The following is a 24,123-nucleotide window of genomic DNA, read 5'->3' as shown; positions in this document are numbered from 1 at the left end:
AATCATGCTGCTGTTTAAGAGGAAGCCCCAGAACATTGTTTCAGTGGCGGTGTGATGTGCAGAGGCAGGCAAGTCCTAGTGAGTGCTTTGCTAAAGGTCATGTGGAGCAAAGGACCTGGGGAGCCACCACCGTATAGGGAGATGTGACTATTTATCCTTAATGTTAAAAAGGTTGCACTCAACCCCTCTTTAAGGCAAATTCAGCCTTAGTGTGAATGGATGGAACTCCAGTGAAGTCAATAGTGTTTCACATGTATGCTAGGGCTGAATTTGGTGGTATGTTGTAATGAGACTGTAATGCTCTGAAAACCCTAAAACAGAAATATGAAGGGCCCTAGCACTCTGTGCACAACTCTCATTGATACCAGTGGAAGATCCGTGTGAGGATCTAGGCCGGTATATGGTGCTAAGTCTCCACAATATAGCTGATGTGGTTCTTAATGGAAACTTGAGGTCAAACATGATATGGCAATTATGGGCTAATCTGGAAAGTACAGGGCACAAGATTCTTCTCAGCACATGGTACAGTAAAGTGGATAAACACTACTCATCGTACAGTAAAATCCAATACAAATCAGTTTGAGAAGATCGGAATTAATCATTCAAAACCGACATAACTATTCCCACAGCAACCACACCTCTGAAACTCTGTCCAATTTATTTGGCCAGCCCCACTGTACAATTTTCTGAGGTTATTAAGCCAAAAAGTGGTAACTAGAACAAACATCATACCCGGGGCATACATAATTATATATAAAAAACCAATTGGAAATATATGAACAGAAAAATACATTTGAAATGTAATAGTTAATTTTATGATTAATAAACATGCAAGTTTATCAGTTGGGAAATGCTGAATTACGTTCTATGCTCATTCTGCTTTCCTTGAAATAAATGAGAGGTTTTTTGCTTTTCTTGTCTGTTTGAGATTGGGAAAGGACTGGTTTTTACTAGGTTTTTGTTCAGTACCTAGCACAGATGGGGCCCAAATCTCAGAGAGGGCCTCTAGGCGCTATTGCAATATGAATAATTATAGTTTAGAAAGCAACCACGTTTCTAAAGAGTATTAAAATTATGGGGTCTCTTCTACACTCGGGGTAAAATCCTAGCCCATTAAAGTTAATGGCAAAACATCCACTGACATCAATGGAGCTAGGATTTCCACCTTGATGTCTGCATAACACCAGCATAGTGTTAGAGGGACACTGCTGTTGGAGGCTCTTGGCTAAATTCTGCTCAGTTATACTAGTATACAGCTGAAGTAACTCGACTGATGTCAGTGGAGTCAAACCGGAGTAAATCTGGAATAAATGAGGGCATAATCTGATGCTTTGTTTTTCAAATGACATGCAAAACCAAGATCCTTTCTCCACTGGTGATCTTGCAGCATTTTTCATATCTGCAAGGCGTTAGCTCTGGTATCCTGGCCAAAATCCAGCATGGGTAATCATTTGTAATAAATAAAACACTATTTCACATGTATACATCATGGGTATTATTCTCCCCATGTTATAGATAGGGCAACTGAAGCATAGAGAGGATAAGTGACAGGCCCACAGTCACAATCAGGAGCGGCTCTAGCCATTTCGCCGCCCCAAGCACAGTGGCACGCCGCGGGGGGCGCTCTGCCGGTCACCGGTCCCGCGGTTCCAGTGGACCTCCCGCAGACGTGCCTGCGGAGGGTCCGCTGGTCCTGCGGCTCCGGTGGACCTCCAACAGGCATGCCTGCGGATGCTCCACCGAAGTCGCGGGACCAGCGGACCCTCCGCAGGCACGTCTGCGGGAGGTCCACTGGAGCCGCCTGCCGCCCTCCCGGCGACCGGCAGAGCGCGCCCAAGCACGTGCTTGGCGTGCTGGGGCCTGGAGCCGCCCCTGGTCCCAATGCAAGTCAGTGGCAAAGCCAGGTATTAGAACCCAGGTGTTCAGACACTCAGTCTTTTGATTTATTCACATGACCATGACCTTCCAAAACTGCATTCTGCCTAGCTGAGACTGGCAATTTCATTTTTGGTTGGATCAACTATCCTCCACTTCCTCTCCTGAAATGTGTAGGGCAGCTAAGTCTGTCAATTGTTGCTATTTCAGCCCAAAGACTGATAAAGTCACTTGTGAATAGGTTGCATATCAGTCTGCTAGGTTAATGATCCTTTTGAAGGAAAGGTGTTCTATAACTGTGAAAGGTTCTGATGGGAGTTAAATTGTGTGTACATTAGGGGCAGAATGTACCCAAGAGGCGTATGAAGGATGTGATTATTTGCAAGACATTTTTACGGAGATCTAAGAAATGAACTGATTCATCCAATGACACTATAATGCATTTCCAGTACTGGTCAGAGAAAAATTTATTTACAGAGATTTTCAAATACAAACATAATAGCACATTTATATATTTTTTTACAAAAATGAATATTGAAATAATAAACATGGTACAGTACAATACAACAACAATGAGTTAAACATAACAATGACAAAATCTATATCTGGAAGACATTTCCCATTAGTCTTATATAACCAACACTATCCTACAGTACCATGAGTGGAATTCTCCCTGGACTGAAAGATGTCCATTTACTGCCCTTCATAATAGTACTATAGGCAAAGCCCCTATATATGCTGAGTAAAATGTTGCATTTTTGTAATAATGCTGAAAACACAGAAGCTAAATAAAAATTCTATAGGGCTGAATAAGCAGTGAATAAATGTTTTGGGGAAAAGACTAGAGAGAATATACAAAATATTGTTAAAGTGGCTTATTGGTCCATTTATTAGGTTTCATGTGTAATTTTAAAAGTGGTATAATGTTGAATTTTAAACCATCAGATGAACAAAAAAAAAGGAAAAAAATGCACCAATAAGTTTGCATTTTATTTGTTCTGTGCCATGTTCTATACGTGTGTGTGTGTGTGTGTGTATATATATATATGTGTGTGTGTGTGCACGCACACTTTCAGGAGTGTTGTGCTTAAGGGGAATTTTGGAAGAGTATACCCTACCCAAAACATTATTTTCATGAGTCTTTCAATTTATTGGTACACCCATATGGTCACAATTTACCAAAGGGGAGCATTCCTTGCTCGTAAAATTGTATTCTTCCAAACAGACCAGAAATATATTCTGTCAAGCAAGAACTGTCCATGCCTTCCAAGATTTGCAGCATTTGGTCCAGCTTTCCAGACTCCCCATCCTCCCCACAATTCACAGTGTCACCTCACATCCTTGACCATGTCCATTTTCATTTCATACTGACTGTTCTGCAGTTAGGAGCTAAAGCACTTTTTTCAGAAGAAGAAGTCTGTAAGTCACTTCTGCATCTCGAAGCTCATTCATTCTCTAAACTGGACTTTCAGGCCGCCGGCCTCAGTAAGGGTACTGTTTCTGTTTCTTGCCAGAGAAGCAGGCCAACCAAGTGCAGATTAACATAGCGGCAGCTGCTCCTCCTCCGGTGCAGTAGTAAGCCCAGCCAATTTCACAAGTACCTAAGATGAACAAACAAACCAAGGAAACAATGTTTTATTCAAGGAGAGAGGTTTGCTTTCACCATAACTTCATAAGCTCTTTCCTTTTGGAGGGAAATAGAAGCACAAGTAACCAAATACAACATATGGTGCTGTGTATTTTATCCCCGTATCAGCTTACTGGTTTCATTCTCCTTGTAAGCAACTTATATTTATACACCTCCATCCAAAGCCTTCCTATTATGGAAGAAGGCAGCCAGATAACGGTGCAATCTAATCTACCTAGGATGAATTTTGAGTCTGAGCATACAGGAACTTTCTTGCCTTTTTTGTTGTTGTTGTATTAAATGTAATGCTAATGTGAGGTACTGGAAGGCTGTAAATATCTCAGGGCAGTGACTGCATCATTTTATGCATTTATGTCGTGCTTAACACTTGTGTTGACTGGCGCTTCTCAGCACTATTGTAGTAAGTGAAATACTGAACATGGCCACCTGGAAAAGGTACAAGTCATTAAATGATACAGATCCACAGAATCCTGTCTATAGTATGGCTAATTAGAATTGGTATAAGCACTTCAGGATCTCATAGCTATTTACAATATGGATTTATTACACAATGTTTATATGGACAGAAAGGCTATGTTAGAATGTAGACTTGAGCCAAATAGGTTCTCTAGGTTCCTTTTATCAATCTACACAGCATCAAATCCAACAGTGAATCTGGGCTATTGCCAAGGGAATATAAAATTCTGGACACCCCCCCCCCCCTCCGAGTAGTTGTGAATGGATGTGGTGAGCCAAATTTATCCTTGGTATGACTTCTAGCTTGTGATAAAAGGAGTTGGTTCACAGGGTCCCACACCCTGTTACTAGCTCAGTGTAGTCAGTAAACCAAAAAGATTAGATCTGTCTATGCTGGAGTAAGTGTGCAGTTCATGGGTTTAGCCTGGTAACTTCCATTCACTTTAACATGAGGCAGACAACTTAAACTACACCAGCCACTTCCAAAATGGAGGCATGTTGTCCTCATCCTGGAAAGAAATGCAGATAGGCAGGCCCTCGTATCTGCACAGGGCCTCACTGATTTCAGTGGAGTTGGGTAACCCACACACCTTCTGGGTGTGGTGTTCTGTCCCATCTAGTGGCACCGAGACCACTTAGAAAGAGAGAGCGAGAAAGAGATGTTAGATGGGGTGGGATCTGAGTTACTACAGAATTCTTTCCTGGGTGCTGGCTGGTGAGTCTTGCCCACATGCTCAGGCTTTAACTGATCGCCATATTTTGGGTCAGGAAGGAATTTTCCTCCAGGGCAGATTGGCAGAGACCCTGGAGGTTTTTCACCTTCCTCTGCAGCATGGGGCATGAGTCACTTGCTGGAGGACTCTCTGCAGCTTGAGGTCTTCAAACCACGATTTGAGGACTTCAATAACTCAGACATAGGTTAGGGGTTTGTTACAGGAGTGGGTGGGTGAGATTCTGTGGCCTGTATTGTGCAGGAGGTCAGACTAGATGATCATAATGGTCCCTTCTGACCTTATAGTCTATAAGTCCTAAGTCTGCTCTTCAGCTGTAGCTAACAGGCATATGGCTTTTAGCTCATGCAGTAGAGGCTCATGCATTTAGTTCCAGAGATCCCAGGTTTGATCCTGCCCGCTGATGACTGGGGTCTGTTGGTGTTACAGTTGCACGTGTGTAAAGGGATCGCCACCCGTGTGCATTTCTTGCAGAATTGTAGCCTATATTTCCAAACCTCAATTAATAAAGATATTTAGACTTCACTGTACAGTGCTCCTCTTTCCTCAGACTGATGCCATTCTGCTGGAAGGGACAGAGCTGTGGAGTCTGCCTGTTAAAAATTTTCACACCTGAAGCAAAACTGGTGAATCTATGAAGATAGAAAACCCAGTAGCGTAGCTAGGGTGGGAGCGGGGCAGCGGCCACTCTCCCACTGAGCACAAGTGGCACCTTTTAAATTTCTTGGCGCCTTTTTAATTTTTACTCACCCAGAGGCGCTCCGGTTCTTCAGTGGGTGGCGCCTTTATTTGGGATCGCTCCCCTTCTTCCCTCCACCTGGCTACACCACTGAGAAAACCCCTCCCCTTTCTCTACTGTAGTTATACAAGTCTGTCATAATAAAAAGCAGGGCTTCTGGGCCTTTCTTTAAAAGAATGCTTCTAAAACAACAACATTTATAAAACTGTGAAATTTCACATTGCAAAAATGCCCCAGTCTACTGCACCATTTCCCCAAAGAAGGAAACTCAAAAAGTTTTGGACAGTTCCACTAAAATAGAGAGGACATTGCCTTAAACTGAAGAAAACAAGCATCTGCGAATGACTGGGCCTTTATTACCTTTTTGCATAATGAAAGAGCAGGAGTGTTTTAGGCTGCTGGTGAAGAGAGACTTTAAAGAGTGAAAAGTATTGTCATAGCAGATTCCTTTGGGTTTCAGAGGAGTTCCAAATATAACCAAGAGGCTGCTCTTTATTAACCTGAGGTGCAGTGCTCCTTCTAGAGTTCTGTCCACCTATATTTAATTCACCCAAATGGGGAATATTCAGTTAGAGGACTTGGTTTGCCTACAACCCTTTCAAGAAACGAAAGAAGCAAAATTATTTTAAATGTTCCCCTTCGCTGTCTATAATGCCTCATCAGACAAGCCTCAGAGCTTACTTGGTTGGCAAATAGCTGTTTTCAATGCAGGGGAAAACTACACTTGACAGTTAAAGTAGAGGTTGCTGGCATTGAAAATAGGTTAGTAGTGGAGCAGACAGCCCCACTGCCTGCCAAGTCCAGAGAGACTGGCTGTGGGGCTGGTTTCCACAGCAGCTGCAAATCAGAAGGGTTGATGCTTTTTTATTTTGTTTTGTTTTCTTGGTGTCTTTTTCTGTACTACAGGCAGCTTTTGAGTCCCTCTGTGTTGTTGTAGCAGAGCACTGGGTCTCAATGCAAATAACTCAGTTCTGGAACTTTTACATGCCTCCTCGGAAATAACTGCACGAATCATCCTCTGCCCTTATCATAACTGGTCTGAAAATTGTAACAAAGTTCTAAACTGCTACCCAAAACTACCCCCAAGGTGCCACTGCAAGCAGCCTTTCCCCATGCCAGTCATACTCAGTGGCCCAAATCTGGATGTTGATTTGCTGTGTGGCATGGAACTGCCTGTAGAGACCTGGGACCCAGTTTGATTCCACAGATGAACAGTACAACCAAAAGTCTGATCAGGGGAAGGCACACGTGTGGCTATTCTCTGTCCCCAAACCTCTCCCCCTGCTCAGGGGATGGAGTCCAGGAACCCACTCCCTTATGCCCTTGGGGATAGGAGGCACTGCAGGCACAGAGCCATCACAACTCTGTTGCAGGGGTTGGGAAGAGGGGCGAGGGGAGATTCCCTGTATGGTGTAGAGGAATTTAAAGGAGACCACGCAGCTGAGCTGAGATCACCACCAGCTCAGAAATGGAATAGTCAAATGGAGAAGGCGCAGCCTCTATCTGGGAAAAATTGCCCTACTGGAGATCAAGGAGACATCTGCTCTCCCACTTCAGGATACCTACCCATCCCACAGGTCATTTTTATTAGAGCCAAATTGAGGCAATCCTGGGTCCTAAGCACATCATGATACCGCAGCCCCTGCGGCTCAGTTTTCGTGGTACATTTTGAATGGAGGTGGCAGGTGGCCCCCTTCCCTCCCATAGAGTCAAGAGCAGCAGCATGAGGCGCTCTTCCTCCCTCCAGGAGCAGCAGCAGGGGTGACAGCAGGTGTCCCCTCTGGCCTCTAGAAAGGCAGAGTTGGAAGCTGGTTACCCCCAGGCTCCAGGGTGTAGCTGGGCAGGGGGGTCAGGCCACAGCCCTGCCACACACGTTCTGGGCACACCTCATTCTCTGTTGGGTGGTGTTGGCAGCACTCCCAGAGCTGCGGATATTGGAGTTCAGAACCTATGAAGCTGAATGGGAAGCTCTCATCTCTGAGAGCAATTGTGTCAGGCTGTCTGCAGGACCACAGCACTGTTAAATTTGTTGCATGTTTTCAGGGTTTTCTTCACAAGCCTGAGGCCTGGAAACTGTTTTTTTTTTAAAAAAAAGAGCTGTGATTCTGACACAATCAGATGACTTGAGGATCTGGTCCCTATGCATGGGCCTATACAGCCTATGCCTTAATCCAGCCTTGGGAGGGCAGCCAGACTTAGCCACTTGCTAGGTCCCACTTTTGTGGTTACTCCATAAGGATTAATACCACCCTCAGTGGTGGCCTCTGTGGCTCCTGTGAGGGACCAGAATCCTTCGAGTGTTGCCAAATGGTGGGAAGCTTGGTTGAAGGAGGACCTTAGCCACCCAATCCCAGAAAAGGTGTGAATCCCACCGTGGAGCGGGTGTGGAGATCCTTCAACTCCCCTACACCATGGCAAGTCTGACTGGTCCAGAGCCAAAAGTAAGAGTTTAACCTGCCTGTCCTCTAACGTATAGGGCTTATTCCAGTATGTGTTCCTGACTATTGACAGCAATTTATAACACCGATATACCGCCTAAAGGATCCCGCATTCCAATCTACCTTCACATCAAAATAAGCTTATTTGCCACATCAGAGGGAGAATCTTCAGCCTGATAATAGTGCACAGCAACATCACAAAACAGTTAGTGAAGAAGAATCCTGTCACGAATGGAAAGTTCAGGTGGAATTCAGACAAGCAGAATGCAGTCAGTAAGGTCAGAATGTTTCTCTGTTTTCAGGCGTTTGAGGAGGAAGTGGGAAGCTCTTTTTATATATATTATATTCTGCTGTTTTACTTTGTGTGTTTTAACCTCTGGGATATGCGCCCAGAGATGATGATTGGTGCAGATAGCTGGATTTTACAACAGAGAACTCTTATCTAATAACTATTGCTTGTACATGGAAGAATCCATTATTTTACCTCTGCACAAGCATAACAACAATTTCAGCTGGGATTTTCAGAAGAAGCTGGCAGACCAGGTGTCAAGTCATGCCAAGGCCCCCAGGCCTCACTGAACACTGACAAATGCATATCTGGAAACTAATCTGGCTCACCTGTATGTTAGTACTGTTAAAATAGGTATTAGATTTATAGAGATGTTTAGTGTTTGGACTGTATGAAATGCTTGTGAATTGCTATATGTATTAATCTCACTTATAATATCTGTACCCCATGTTGTATGGTAATATTTAAGTGTTTGCTCTGTAACTATTGTAGTGTTTTCTATGAAACTGGAACCCTCCCCACCGAGTCAGGAGAGAAACATTACCAAGCAATACTAGTTTACCACAATGGGTGTCATCTCCTGCCCAACAAAAGAAGGCCCACAGAAGGCCAGTGGAGAAAAGACTTTATTGATTGCTCTCTCCACACCCGGGAAGAGAGGAAGTGTACAAATCCTCGTCCCATTACTATTTGAACTCTGGGAGAAGGGAATAAAAATCTCTGACCAGAAGGCTCTGTATCACTATGCTACTTGGAATTTGGAGAGGGCAATATTTCTAAGCATAAGCAAGGGATCCCCAAGCTGTTTAGCTTGGGTTAGCCCTAAAGAACATACAGAGCTTGCACATTACAGCAGCTTCTATTACTTTTTGAAACCTATGACTGTGACTCATTTGTGTGTGTATGTGTAACCGGGTCCTTTCCTCAGCCCCCACCTGCTGAGCTCTTTGCTGTTCCAATAAAGCACTGCGAGCCTTTTCTTGATGCAGCACCCGTGGCTTTTATTCACACAAAGTTCCCACCACCAGTGATACTATTTACAGAGCCTTACAGGTCTTACTGTCTCCTCTTTTACAGGGAGTCTCCCCCTAGCCTGGAGACTGCCCTTTCCCTGGCCATTCCCCCCTTGCTCTGGCTGCCAGCCAGCCTTTATGGCTCTTCAACCGGCAGGCCCACAGGTGCAGCCAGTTCCAGAGGCCAGGCACCAGACTTCTCCCCAGCCCCAATCTATTTCCCCTGATTGGGGCTGGCTGAGCAGGGGCTAATTAGGTGCCCTTGCAGCAGCACCCTGCTACAGTATGTTCACCTGCTTTAACCCTGTAAATAACTCTTACTACTTTTTCCTATTTAATAAATCTTTATTTTCTTTATTATAGGGTTGGTTACAAGCATTATCTTTGGGGAGGTATCTAAGGTACCATTGACCTGGGATCAGTGACTGGTCCTTTGGGACTGGGAGTAACCTGAATATTGTTGTGATTTTTGGTGTAAGGGACCATCTGTCACAAAGCCAGGCTTGCCAGGAAATGTTCAAGGGGACTGTCTGTGACTCCATCTTAAGGCTGTTATAGTGCTTAAGAAGTCACACTAGACACTTGGTTGGTGATATCTAATTATAGAACACACAACCAATTTGGGGTTTGTGCCCTGGTTTGTAACAGTCTGCCCTGAGGTTGGCACTCGCATTCATGAGCCACTCCAGCTTCATAAACCCTCGGGGAGACGGGTGGCTAAATCTCTGAGGCTGGTTTGAAAATCCCTGTATTCATAATATATCATTCGGGGGGGGGGGGAGGGGGCGGCTCCTGCCTGTCTTGGAAGGGTGATGGACTCCATCTAACAGTTCCTTTTGGTCACTAACTACTCTCAGAGTGTGTCTTCTAAAACAACAAAATAAGAATTCTACCACTGCCTTGAGGTATGTCACTTTTCCCTGTTTTGATCCCGAATACAGAAAGTGCTGGCTGAAATGCTACTTTAAAAGAACCGGAACCAAAAATTCACCTGCTGGGATCATTTAGAATGTCTCAATAATGCCCTAAGGGAAAGAGGAAGGAAAAAGGAGACTTGATTTCTGCATGGGGTGAATTCAACTTTTGTATCTTGGCAGCGGACAAGGGGGAGACATATAGTGAGGAGTGTGTTTATGCATGATGAGCCAGCTGCTAGATCAGTGTCACAGCATTGCACATTCAACCTGGGACTTGGCAAGCCATGGTTTCCCCCTCACTGTCCTCTATTTGCCCCAAGGAACACCATTACCCACCTTGATCAGATAAGGAATTACAGGCAGTCTGTTGCTCTTTCAAGCTCGCAAGAGGGAGCTGGGTCAAGAGGAACAAGTAAAGGGACAGGGAAGTACAGCAGGGTGGTTGAAAGAACATTGGGACACTGACCTTAGAGCAACAGTGACATGAAAGTCAACCCGCTCATTAGTTCCATTGAGTGCCAGAAGCAGTGGGAGTCTCTTGCTAAAATAGCTTGATGTATACGTGGAGGCTGCAGAATGGGGCAGCATTTGGAGCTGTAACACTGAAGAGGAGCCTACTGTTGGAAGGGGTGAAGTGATCTCTGCAGTGTTCTAATTATAGTTCTCAAGCCAACAATAAAATGTTTCAAATTTACATGCTGAAATTAACGCGCATCTACAACAAATGGCCAAGTGTTAGACTGAAACAATAGTACTCCCCTTGTAATCTTGTATTTCATGGTGCGGGGAGGAATGTTCTAGTTTATGTTTTTGCTCCAGTGTTTTCATTTTGCTGCATGTACCAGCAATTTTAGTCCATTGCACCCTAAGGAAAGATTGTTGGTTGTCAATAATTGGGCAATTTAGCTGCAGTTTAACCTGTGAAATGACTTTTGTTTCACTTTTGCATTAAATTCTCTCATTTAGAAGGATGGTAAAGCTTTGTAAAGGGCAGGATATAGAATATTCAAATGATTAGACTAGAGGCCAAATCAAATGGCAATACACGAGCAGAAATTATAAACTTGAGAGCAAAAATATTTAGTTCTGATTTATATTTGCATAGCAGTTATAACAGCAGCTACCATAATAGGGCCCTGATGAAGCAAAGCTTTTAAACATATACTTAATTTTTATCGCAGTGACTTCAATGGGACTACTCACATGCTGAAAGTTAAGCATGTGCTTAAGTGCTTTGCTGGATTGGGGCCTAAATTCATCTATCAGGTACAGTATTTTGCCTTGAGGGACTCTGTCTTGCTAAGCATGATAAATATTGCTTTTTTATTTGATGCTCTGTTGTTGAAATCAAAACTCTAAAAGGAACAGCAAGGTCCACAATTACATATGTAGGCAGTGTTTTTTGTTAGAGTTAAAAAAAAATAAGGTGAAATAATGTGTATCTTTCCCCCCCTGTGCTCAAAATCTGTGTGTGTGTGTGTAATGGAATTTCTCCAAGGATCTAAAAATACTTAAAATACCTTCCTATCTAAGTGAGTTGTCATGCATTATAGTTTTATGTTCTGGAATGATGCTGTGCTCAGGGCCTACACTAGTTTTTTATACCCCAGTATTTACCTTCCAGTTCAGGACAGAGGAAGGGACTCTGGCAGCAACAGGAGCTGCAGAGTCATCGTCATGCTGGTGCTGAATGCTCACTGGCCATTTGAAAGCTTTTGGTTTCATTTGGTGGTTTTTTTGGCAAGGAAGTTGATAGGCAGCATAAAGAATTGGAGCTACGGGCCTTCCGATTGGTCAGTGGGCAGCATCATCCACCAACAGCCCAGGCAAGATTGGAGACAGCCAGCGAGACATATTTTTAAAATGGGGTTTAACGCTGCCGACGTTTGGGGTGGGGGGTGGCTAGAAATCAGTTTGGGGATTTAACCCTCAAGTCACAGTCCTTAAACATATACCACAGGTGAACAAAGGGGGGGGGCAGAGTGGGTGCATGGAACATTTCCCTCCATACCACCTGTCCCCAGTACAGGACGTAAAAACAATTACAGCCCAAGCTCCATTAGGAACAAAGGCTGCTAGGACTAGGATCCTTGTAGGGAGCAGGGAGGAGTAAGAAGGAGGTAGGGTCACATCCAGTCAGTGAAGCTAGCTGGCTGTGGAGGGAGCACACACTGTCCCCTCCTTAGGGGTGGCCTTGGAGCTGCAGTAAGCAGGATCTCTGAGTGACATGGTGTGTAGTGCCTCCTGGTGGTTGTCCTGGGGCAGTCTCTCTCTGCACTGCTCCTTATTCAGGGATATGCCTCAGCGGTATATTCTGGCCCACAATAGGAAAAGCAACCACAACACAAAGCTGCGGATGTGTCCCAGCTGTCGTGAGAGTTACAGAGTGCATCACTTTAACAGCTTTCTGAAATAAATCTCCATGCTTTTTGCATGAGTGAATAAATGGTCAGTCAAGTGAATGAATCCACAAGTGACTGAGTGAATGGCTGAGTCAGTGGGGGTACAGACTTCACTGGCTCTTAGGAGAAGAGCCCATCTGAAGGGGCAGACGAGATCAGTAACAACAGTGCAGGGATACAAAGCACTAGATTCTTGAGGACTGGCAATGGAGAGCCCAAGAACAAAACTATTATGCCAATGCTGGATGAGCAGGATAAGATAACAAGGGGCAGCAGGACGGTGTCCCTAAGATGTGAGAATGTGTGTTACATAAAAGAAATCAAAGAATGGGAGAGGGAAAAGGGCACTAGCTTCACACCTAAAGCAAACCAGCAAGAAAAATCTGTAGAAACCTAATTCTGCAGTGATGGTTCAGTTTATTGCAAAACACGTGACTTTTCCTAATTTCTGCTATGATTTCCATGGACATGATATTGTTCCCATAATGCCATGGCTTTCCCCGACATTTATCACGACAAAGATGAAGCAGAGTTAATTTAGGCAGCTGGAGCAGTGCTAGTCCCTGATTTACCACAGGGCTCCACATGGGATCTGTTTACCTTGATCCAATTGCAGGACTGGGGTTTTCGTAGTATACTTTCAACTCATACCATCCTATAAAAAAAAATCACAAGTACTTAAACCATTCCTGGAAATACATGTGATTTTTATCTAAAATATCCAATAATTGAAATGTATGAAAACTCCAGAATATAGGAGTGTCTGGGATATGAACCTATTACGTTAATTGCAAGACCTAAAATAGGACCTTACATTTTTCCTTTTTTATTACTGTTGAAATCAATGAAACTTGCACTGGGCTAGAAGCCTGGAGAACCTGGCAAATGCTAATAACTTAGCTTTAAGTAGGATCCATTTTCTAAGACACACAAAAAAAAGAGTTGAGAATTATTCCAACTGAGGAATACGGTGCTAAAAAGCCTATGGCAAACATCACTGATTAATCCATACATCTAAAAACTCTTTCTACTCAGAAACCTTGTGCAGAAACTCTAGTAACCAGCTTTGCATGAGAGTCCACTACTAGGAGAGAATGTGAAATAATTTAACGAACCAGGGTTGATTTTTTTTAAACAGAGACTAAAATGGAGAGAGAGATAAGTACAGGAACTGCAGGTCTGAACGCCACAAAACTAATAGAAAAGATAATCAGCTAATAAAGAAGAGGACCTGGTTGTTTTGAAAGGCAACTAAGAAGAGTTCAAGAACCGAAGATTCTTTTTCTTTACACAGTGCGTTATTGACATGTGAAATAAGCTACAGAAGGCAGCAGTAGAAGTCACAACCTGGAATGCATTCAGAAAGGAGTTAGATAGGTACATGGAAGAAGGCAACAATAGAGAAGGTACAAACTACAGCTGAGTGAGTAATTTGGAACCAATAATGTATTTGGTGAAGTTTGCCCCTCTCTGTCCATTGAATGTCGATGATTTTCTCCAAATTATCTGAACATTTCCCCCCTTATTTTTAACAAGATGACATTTTATTTAATATTCGAAACTTGAGCTGTGCTGCTTTGTTGCTCAAAGAAAGCAATAGCAAATGGGAAGGGAGATGGTTCTTGAGACACACTCTCTGTTAGTGGGTGGTCTGGTGGGACGGGGTGTACCAAGCCCAATGAGGTCCTCCAGAAGGCCCTGTAGTCCTACTACACCCCAGGAAAAATCTCAATCTGTTTGTAGATAACTTGTGAACAGAAGTTAGATTTCTGACTGTTCATGACAAATAGTTTAAAAATCTTTCATTGTTAATAGTGTTCTAAAAAACATCCTGGTTTCTAAATCTCTTCTTCACAGTCTTATCCTTTGGATGTCGACGCTGAGCCAGGATGCTGAAATGATGCCACCTAGCTATTTGACAAAGCTGTTCTATATTTGGTGTTTTCCCAAAGAGATGACTTTTGTGTTCTTTAACACAACTGTATTGTTCTTTAACTGTATTGTTTGTTTGTAAAGGCAATTTACTGTAATAATTATTTTAAGGCAATAGTGCCTATCAGTTAAATAGTTCTCTTATGATCCTCTCTTCCAACCCTCTGAAAGAAGCAAAGGAAAACTATAATAAAGCCATTAGACAAACACATCCCTTGACAGAAAGAAATTTTGGGATATTTAGAATGACGTTTAGATGTATGCCTAGCACAGGACATGATGGAGAGAGGTGAGATATGACTATCAAATTCTGAAGTCTGTATTATACCTGTGTTGAAATATTGCCACTGTGACCACATTCATTTGGACTTGCCCAGGGGCAGCCTGTTATGCTGCACTCCAGATAACTGCCCTGCTCAGGAAAGGTGTTTGGCACACCGTGGAAAGGCCATCAGTGAGAGCCATCAAAGCTGCAGTCTGGGGCTATCCGCTTTGACCGACTCAACTACTGGCCCACCCCCATGGTACCAGGCTCTTTCTAGACAGCCTGCAAGTGGGAAAGCAACCATGACTGGTGGTGATAGTTTGAGCACATGGCCTGGAGATGGAGGCCTTATTTGGGAGCGGGTTTCCGTTCTGTGCCGGGGGCCAACCATCACCACATGTAAGGAGAGACTCTGCCCAGCCTGAAACACTGTTGACAGATAGACTCACAAGAGGGGGAGAGACCAGACTGGGGAAGGGGCACATCAGGACTTCTCTTGTTTTCAAAGATCTGTAACTCACGTGCTTTAAGAGTCCAGTCACTGTGGATAAGAAATTCCTTTGCTAAGCCTGTGTTCCTTGTTTTCCTGACGTGTTGTCCTCAAAGGGGTTAAACTGGTAAGTCCAGAGAACCCACAACCTAGGTAGAACTCAGGGGGAGAATCAAGAGGTCTGATTCCAGTTTCAGGGTCTAGGAAAGCTGGATGGCAGCATCCTACATAGAACAAGGGTGTCAGATAAGATGCCAGGAGTATGCCTTAGAGTCCCAGAGCTAGAAACAGTGACTAGCTTCTATCCCACACCCAACTCGCTTGGAAGCTTGTGGTACCCAGCGACTGAGTCCATTCACAACAGACTCTATGGGGGTGGGGAAGGGGACTGGGTCATATTGTAACACTCTCCATTGAAAGCCTGTCAGGCCTTTGCAGCAGCTTGCAACTTCCATTATATGCCTCACAACAAGGAAACGCATGTGTCTGAAGAGCTCAATCTGCCAAAGCAAAGTAAGCAAAAAGTAGAGGCTCCGGTATATCTTAGAGTACTAATAGAGAGAGAAGATGCTAAGAACATCTCATCAAGATCTATTTCTTTTAGTTAAATCTCTGAAGGCTCAAAGCAGTGGAGCACAGCAGGTTTGAGGTCTCTGTTGCCTTTATTTGCAAAGGCTAAACCTTGCACATTTAAAAACAAAAAGTTACACTAGAGTCCAGGGTGCAGTAAAATACAAGCAAACCTCAATGAATGGGACGAGTCTCTGCAGGATGCTCTAATATCTACGATCACAGACCAGAAAAAAGTTGAGCACAGGAAGATACCATGAAATCTAGCCAATTGTACAGTAATCTTCCAAGGAAAGTGGTGAGATCCCCATGTCTGGAAAAAAGGTAAACTACAGTGGACTAAACATTTGATAACATACTGACATGTAGAAATATATTTTCTAGGTGTCACTCTATCATTTCAGAACTATCCCACTAAATGCCAGCTAATGCTCAGTATTGCAAGTCAAACTTAATATGTGGTGTTTATTTTAAAGTCATTTAGAGCTGATGTAAAAAAACATTTTTTGGTGGCATCTCTGGTGGATTTGGCAATGAATAATGATAATACCTAGCACTTTTCATCAGTAGATCTCAAAGTGCTTTACAAAGGAGGGTCACCACCATTTTACAGATGGGGAAACTGCGCAGAGACAAAGTCACCCAGCAGGGATGTAGCGGAGCTGGGAATAGAACCCACATCTCTTAAATCACCATCCACTGTGCTATTCAGGCAAAAGGAGTTGGGTATCTTACGCCTATTTTTGCCTTTGAAAATCTCCTCTGACCCATACAGACTCCCCCGGCTTTTAAGGAAAGCAGCAGCATTTCAGAAACTTTTCACAATTGTGGTTTAGATTTTGCAAAATCTAAAAGCTGTCGCAAGTATTTTACACAGTCCTAATTTTAATGCAAATTCCTTCTGATTCCTGACAAGCTCTCACAAACCCGTCAAACCTTTCTCTGCTGGGAACTTCACTTTTCAGCTGTTACTCCTGCGTGATGTGGTGGTGTGTTTTTAAGTACTGCATCTAGCCCAGACAAAATTAAATGCACTCTAAAACTGTTTGGTGGAGATCCTTTTAGAGAAAATGACTTGCTAATAGCTCTTGCTGTAAATATAATCCTGTATATCTGAATCAACTTAACTTCTTTCAACTAGCAGCTCAGAACTACAATGGAGTTCTGCTCTTGATTGGGGCTTGGGGCAGCTCCACAATATAAATAATGAATAAATAACAATAACAGCATATGTTGCAACAGGAGATGGGAATGACTTTGATCCTTCCCTATATATTTGTGGAAGAATTAGAATCCTTTGGCACTTATGCTCCTTGCTTATGACTGGTGTATCATTTGTGCCAACTGGGGTAGCATGCAACCGAATGCTAATTTAGATAATTTATTATTGTAGCTTTCTTTCTGACTGACAATAAAAAGCAGTAGTGCATGAGTCTAGTATATTGCAGGGTCTTCTACCGATATGCCCCAGTCTATACATCTATCTAGGTAGGTTATCACACCCAGGGCCGGCTCTAGACCCCAGCGCGGCAAGCATGCGCGTGGGGCGGCCCTTTCCCGGGGGGGCGGCAGGCTGGGCCGGCGGACCTCCCGCAGGCACGACTGCGGACGGTTCGCTGGTCCCGCGGCTCGGCTGGACCTCCCGCAGGCATGCCTGCGGCAGCTCAACCAGAGCCGCCGGATCAGCCAACCGTCCGCAGCTGCGGGAGGTCCAGCTGAGCCGCGCGACCAGCGGACCCTACACAGTCATGCCCACGGGAGGTCCGCTGCTCCCGCGGCTCGGGGGCGCCTCCCGGGCATGACTGCTTGGGGCGGCCAAAAACGTAGAGCCGCCCCTGATCACACCATCCCCATTTCCACAGAGGCTGAGTCTATGGATGTTATTTGATCCGTGATAGGACTACATGAATTCTACCTGGCCGTATATATTCAGCTAAAACACAACTCCATTTGTGTATGCATTGATCTGTACCAATATTTTCTTTTGATTGAAAAATGTAGATGTTGTACATTGTGTTACCCACCAAACCCAACTGAATAAAATGCACTTGAACACAGTTCACTTTTAAACAAATTTCAAGGAAAGCATCAAGCTGTGGGGCACGCCAAATAGTGCGAAGTCGGGGTTTCTGGAAAAGTATACAAAATCCACTTATATGTAGATTAAAAGCATGAATAGTTTTCCTGCAGCCATATTAAATGCCACTTTGAAATTTATGTATAAGGGGGTTTTGTTTCCCCTTCAGAATATGGCCTATCTCGGCTGTATCTGGAGTGTCTAATTAGTCTGATGCCTTTGTCAATGTTCCTGCAGACATGGTGTGACGATGCGGTTCTGGCGGGACCCAACTGAGAGTGCCAATTCAGGACAAATCTCTTAAAACAGGGCAGTTACAGCCCAAGGCTGGGTTTTTTCCACCTCTAAGGCAAACCAAACCAGCCAGACAAAGAGGACTTTGGTCTCACCCCACTGGCTAATCACAAGTCACACAAGCAATTCCCTTAGACACTCCAGTTTCCCAGTATCACCACCAGTGCCACTCGTCCTGGGGATGAATGATTATGAAAACCAACACCCCAATAAAGGAAAAAGGTTCTCTCGATCCCAAAGAATCAAGCCCCAGACCCAGGTCAATATACAAATCAGATCTTACCCACAAATCACGCTATTGCCAATCTTTTAGAATCTAAAATCTAAAGGATTATTCATAAAGGGAAAAAGGTAGAGATGAGAGCTAGAATTGGTTAAATGGAATCAATTACATACAGTAATGGCAAAGTTCTTAGTTCAGGCTTGTAGCAGTGATGGAATAAACTGCAGGTTCAAATCAAGTCTCTGGAGTACATCCCCCGCTGGGAGGGGTCATTCAGTCCTTTGTTCAGAGCTTCAGTTTGTAGCAAAGTCCTTCCAGAGGTAAGAAGCAGGATTGAAGACCAGATGGAGATGAGGCATCAGCCTTTTATAGTCTTTTCCAGGTGTAAGAACACTTCTTTGTTCTTAATGTGGAAAATTACAGCAAAATGGAGTCTGGAGTCACACAGGCAAGTTCCTGCATACTTTGCTGAGTACAAGGTGTATCTGCCTTCTATCAATGGGTCAGTTGTATAGCTGATGGTCCTTAATGGGCCATCAAGCAGGCTAGGCAGAGCTAACACCAACTTGTCTGGGGTGTTACCCAGAAGCATAGCATAAGTTTGAAGTACAGACAGTATAGAGCCAATATTCATAACTTCAACTAAAAAATGACACATGCATACAGACAGCATAATCATAACCAACAACCTGGTCTTAGACACCTTATATAACCCCCTTTACATAAGATTTGGTGCCACTACAGGACCTTGGTTGCAACCATGTTCTATATGGTCCCAGATTATATCAATAACGTCACACATGGAGAAGCACTTCTTATCTAATGTACCTGTAACACCGACAGACCCTGGTCATTGTTGGGCAGGATCAAACTGGGGACCTCTGGAGCTTAGTGCATGAGCCTCTACTGCATGAGCTAAAAGCCAACTGGCTATTAGCAGACTAATTTTATCTCTTTCTCTTTGTGGTCTTGGTGCCACTAGATGGGACAGAACACGCCCAGGAGGTGTGTGGGTTACATACTTCCCCTAGCTGAAGAAGCACGTCCGGAGCTTCAGAGTCTTCCCAGTTGAAATCCCCAACAACCCCCCACTTGTAACGCCAACAGACCCTGGTTGTCGGTGGGCAGGATTGAACCTGGGACCTCTGGAGCTTAGTGCATGAACCTCTACTGCATGAGCTAAAAGCCAACTGCTTGTTAGCTAAGGCTATAGAGCAGACTCATTTTATCTCTCTCTATGTGGTCTCGGTGCCACTAGATGAGGCAGAACACCACACCCAGGAGATGTGTGGGTTACACATCCACTAAGGATTATACACTGTTGCTATTTTCCCTGTCTATCTGTGTGCAAAGTACATCTATATCATTTTGTACTGGGGGGGGGGTTGTGTTTCTTTTCTTAAACCCACTACGTTCAACTGTTAATTCCTGAAGATTTCTGGCTAGCCTTGTTTTATATGATGCAAAATTCAGCCACTTTTTTTTTTATCTCATGACTTGAAATCCCAGATTCACCACCCCATTCTTCTCATCCACCCATCCTAAAGATCCAGCACCAGGTCAGTCATTAGCTTTCTCCAGACTGCCCCAGTCCTCCTGCCACCACGTAGTTCCCAGCTCCCTCTCCAGTTAACCCATTTTGCCATCCTGACTTTGACCGCAACTGGGGCTCCCTAAGGTCACAACAGATCCTTCTCGGCCTTTGCTGCTTCCTGCAGCTCAACTCTTGGCCCATGCGTCTTGCAGCAGCTCCATGTCAATTCTGCCAGTCCTAGAAAGTTCTCTAGAGTGCTCCAGTTGTTTTCTGCCACCACTGGGTGTTGACTCTATTCCTCGTTAGTTTCTCTATTTGGTTTCTCATGTACTGTTCCTGCCACTACCTTTCTCTGCCCCATCCTCAGAGGTATACGGATAGCCTCCTCCCTGGCTAGTTAATTTGTCACAGACTAATGGGTCAGTCGCAGAAAACTTGCTCATAATCCATTAAAATGTAGCATAGAAAAGTTTACATTCCTAACATGTTACTGTGGTGGAGGCCAAAAATAGCTTATTCTTGGCCCCTGTCTAGACAGCAGAACTGGCCTGCTAGCCATTTTATAAGTGGTGATTATGCCTAAGAAATCATCACTTGATGCAACTAAGACAAGTTTGCCAAATGCCATTTTGCCTCTAGCTTTCTCTTTTGGGGGAAAGTAACCCAGGAGATTGTGCTAGGGTAACTCTGGGTTCATCTAGAACCATCTGACTTCCTGAATCCCTGTCACTCCCGTTCCAGTCCTAGAATCTGAGTTAACAACCTTGGCTGATAGTTGCTAGTGAAGAATGAATGCCAGGTGTCTGTCCATTTTATTGGAGCTATCAGTAGTCTTTGCTGTGATGTTGCTGATTTGTCTGTGTGATTTGTTGTGGGTGGATGATTTTGTTGCCCATTTCCACACTTTTCCTTTCTGAAAGGTCTTGGGGTTCTCTTGGCTCATCTTATAAAAAGTCCAGTAGGGTTCCATTCTGCCACCCCTTTGGACCACCCATCTGTCTTTCAGGTGCTCCTAGGGTGCCCATACTAGAGCAGCAGCTCTGATACCCTTGAAGAGGATGCAGCATGCTCTCCTGCTCAGTGCCCGGCCAGCTCTCTGCCCTTGCAGACAGCTACGCTCCAACATGATTCTAGCTAGCTCCTGCACAAGGGTGAAGGGGTGACAGAAGGAACTCCATATACACCCACTGCACACCCACTCAGAGGCTGACCAGCATCTGTCCCACCGCACTCACAGCTCACCTGTCTGTGAATATTGTTTAAATGCAACTTGTGTGCAGTTCTGGAGGCAACTGGTCCCACCGATTCAAAAGGAAAAATCAAATGAATGCTGCTTAATCAAATTAAATATTCAAATGAAAGCAATAATTGCTCAAATGCATCTTGAGACTTAGTGAGATGGATTCTGTAAAACACCGGTTTTGGCCCTAAAGCTATAATGGGAACACCAGTCTCTAATGATTAAATAAAAAAGCCTAGGCTTGGGTTATCGGTAATTGTAAGGTTTAAATGAAAAGAAATGAGCAATCTCGCTAACACGCACTCCCAGTACTCCACCTCTCCCCTGCCAATGTCCTGGAAAACTCAGCACCAACATCGAGCGATTTAAATGTAAAAATACAAAACCAAGCATTTAAATTCAGACAAGGTATACTGAAGAGAGACTTTTAGCAGATTTCTGGTCTCATTATAATCTGTTAATTACTATGGTAACGTAAGATTCTAACAGTCAGCACAACCAGGACTCTAGTAAAGCTTAGGTATGCATAATAGATACCTAATAGCCTTGAAATCCAGAAAATATGGGCAGAGTATCGAGCGTCACAATTATTATTATATGTCCCCTGTTCATATTCCTTATGAATTCCTGGAAGAAAAAGCTGACAGCTGAATTCTTTCAGAAGAGTTCTTTTATTGAATGTATTGTTACAATAGCCTGACTTATTCACATGCCAGGTTCATGAGTCATGATCTTGGGGACAAGAGAGGGCAAGGGGTGCTTCTAAACTCACTGAATTCACAGCTCTCCCTCCAAGAAGTTATTTAAACATAAAATTATTCTAGGAACTTCTTGTAGCCGCTGCCATCAAAAAGAACTCAAGTTGCCACACAAAACGGTCTTTGTGTGGTGCTTTCCCAAGAAAGAGCAGAGAAATGTAACTGTTTGCTGTACTTCGGCAAGAGCAAAATGGTGGTACTTAGAATGAAGTAATTGAAATCAGAGACGCACAAGACCTATTAGGATTGTTCCCTGCAATCTACTTTCTAGAGTTCTGTCTCGTCTTAACCCACAATGGAGTTCCTCTACTTCCTTTGAGAGACCATTCCACGGTATTATTCATCTCGCTCTTAGGAAATTTGCCCTGATTGTTAACCTACATCTTCCTTTTTTTAATTCTGCTCTGTCCTTGGTGTTTGCATACTGCAAATATTCGTAGGATAATTGAAGGAATTTTTATATTTCACTGGAAGAAAATATGCACTAAACATAGTAATAGCCAAGAATATTTGAATTAAGAAATTCATTTCAAGACAGGATAATGTTTTCAGAGGGTAGACTGGGGTATCGAGGCCAAGAGACTATTTTTGGCAATCTATGATGTTCAGAGCAATCTCTTGCATCCCCAGGTCAAAACATTTGCAGAGGTTCCTAAGTAGCTTTATGAGCCAAGGACAAACATCTCTTGGGTAGGGATGGTTTGGCTGTAGACCCGGTTAAAATATTTGTGCAAAATGAAGAAACATTCTAGTTTTGTCTTTACCCCCATGGGCAAGAAGAGATTAATAAGTATGCCAGAGTCCTTTAGAGAGGGACTACGGCCAGGGAATTACGAACTCCACTGAGTGCAGGTCATGAAAGGATTCACAGAGTGACCCCACTGATTTGCTTGAAGGAGTTGGAAGTGAAGAAGTCCCTGCACATTTATTTGGACATTTGAGTTCAATGTACTTGAGCAGCCAATGGCATCTCTCCATGATTGGCCCCTTTATACCTCTCCGATGTAAACCATGAATTTCCCCCTCGCAGTAGACCATGAATTCCCCCCTCCACACACACATGCAGCTAAAACCTGCATTGACTTTTTTGCTGCCATGTGCCAAATTCACATCTAATCTGCCGTCTTCTGTCACCCCTTGGTCTCTTTTGATGTAACTGCTTCTAATTTCTCTTCAGAGATTCTGCTTTCAAAAAGAGTTTTTCCTTTTGATGATATTTGTGATGTTCCATGGGAAAATATCAATAGTAAAGATTTAAGGAGCCCCATGCCGTATCACACTACATGAAGCAATACAATAATCTACACACCAGCATCCGGCAAATATGCAAGGATTGCTCCCAGTAAGCCCGCTCCCTAGGCTTCTCTCTGCATTTAGAGACAATAGATGAGATTGAATTTAAAGGAACTGAGATCCATTGACAATTACTTACCCAATTCAAACTGATTGGAAAGGTTACCACAGGTCTGTCTAACCTCTTCACTGTCCCAACCCAAAGGATAGAGAGCACAGCCAGAGCCAATCAACAAGCCTACAGAAAGAAAGGAAAACAAGACTTAATACAACCCGTGACCATTACCATAATTAAGGCCTACAGGTAAAATCAATACTTGGAATTACATGAAAGGGTCACATTAACTTCTTATCATGAGGCACCTATGCTGGGAGCACTGGTAAAGTATGCATTAAACTTTCTCTACTACTCCTTCTATTGTGGGTATGTCTACACAGCAATGTAAGCCTAGGGTTAGTGGGACCCGAGTTAGCTAACCCGTGTCTGGGAACCTTGAGCGTCTACACTGCCTTTTAACCCTAGGTACGGATTTTTTTACCCATGCTTGAACCTTGGGCTCTGACGTCCACACTACAGTGCACATACCCGAGTCAAAGTAACTCTACGTCAGAGTGCCTAGCGCCTCTCCCTCCTCTGGTGTTGAAACTCTAGCCCTACGAATGTGTTGCACAGTGGGAAAACTCTACTGCCCACCCTCTTTCCTAACTGTAACGGTGCTAGTGATGGGACTCTGGTCCCCACACGGAGCATGGGTATGTAAACTGCATAATTAGCTCCTTTGGTGGTTGTCTCAGTAGGCTGACTGCAGTTTGAGAAGGCTTTATACCAGGGGTGGGCAAACTTTTTGGCCCAAGGGCCACATCTGGGTATGGAAATTGTATGGAGGGTCATGAATGCTCATGAAATTGGGGGTTGGGGTACAAGAGGGGGTGCGGGCT

At 43.9% G+C, this 24,123-nt stretch overlaps 1 protein-coding gene across 2 annotated transcripts in view; it reads right to left on the bottom strand.

The window, feature by feature from the left end:
• Positions 1 to 2,327: 2,327 nt before the first annotated feature.
• Positions 2,328 to 24,123, bottom strand: part of LHFPL6 (LHFPL tetraspan subfamily member 6) — a 201,706-nt gene continuing 179,910 nt past the window's right edge. The window contains exons 2-3 of one of the 2 annotated variants that reach the window (XM_045014969.1): positions 23,324 to 23,422; positions 2,328 to 3,476 (exon numbers count right to left, since the gene is read on the bottom strand). In XM_045014969.1, coding sequence (XP_044870904.1) covers positions 3,358 to 3,476; positions 23,324 to 23,422 — 218 coding nt within the window. In that variant the 3' untranslated portion in view covers positions 2,328 to 3,357. The remainder of the gene's footprint in view (positions 3,477 to 23,323; positions 23,423 to 24,123) is intronic. The other variant, XM_045014976.1, reaches the window with a different exon arrangement.

The sequence above is a fragment of the Mauremys mutica genome, chromosome 1 (assembly GCF_020497125.1).
Source record: "Mauremys mutica isolate MM-2020 ecotype Southern chromosome 1, ASM2049712v1, whole genome shotgun sequence".
NCBI lineage: Eukaryota > Metazoa > Chordata > Testudines > Geoemydidae > Mauremys > Mauremys mutica.
This window is presented reverse-complemented; position numbering and strand designations above follow the sequence as displayed.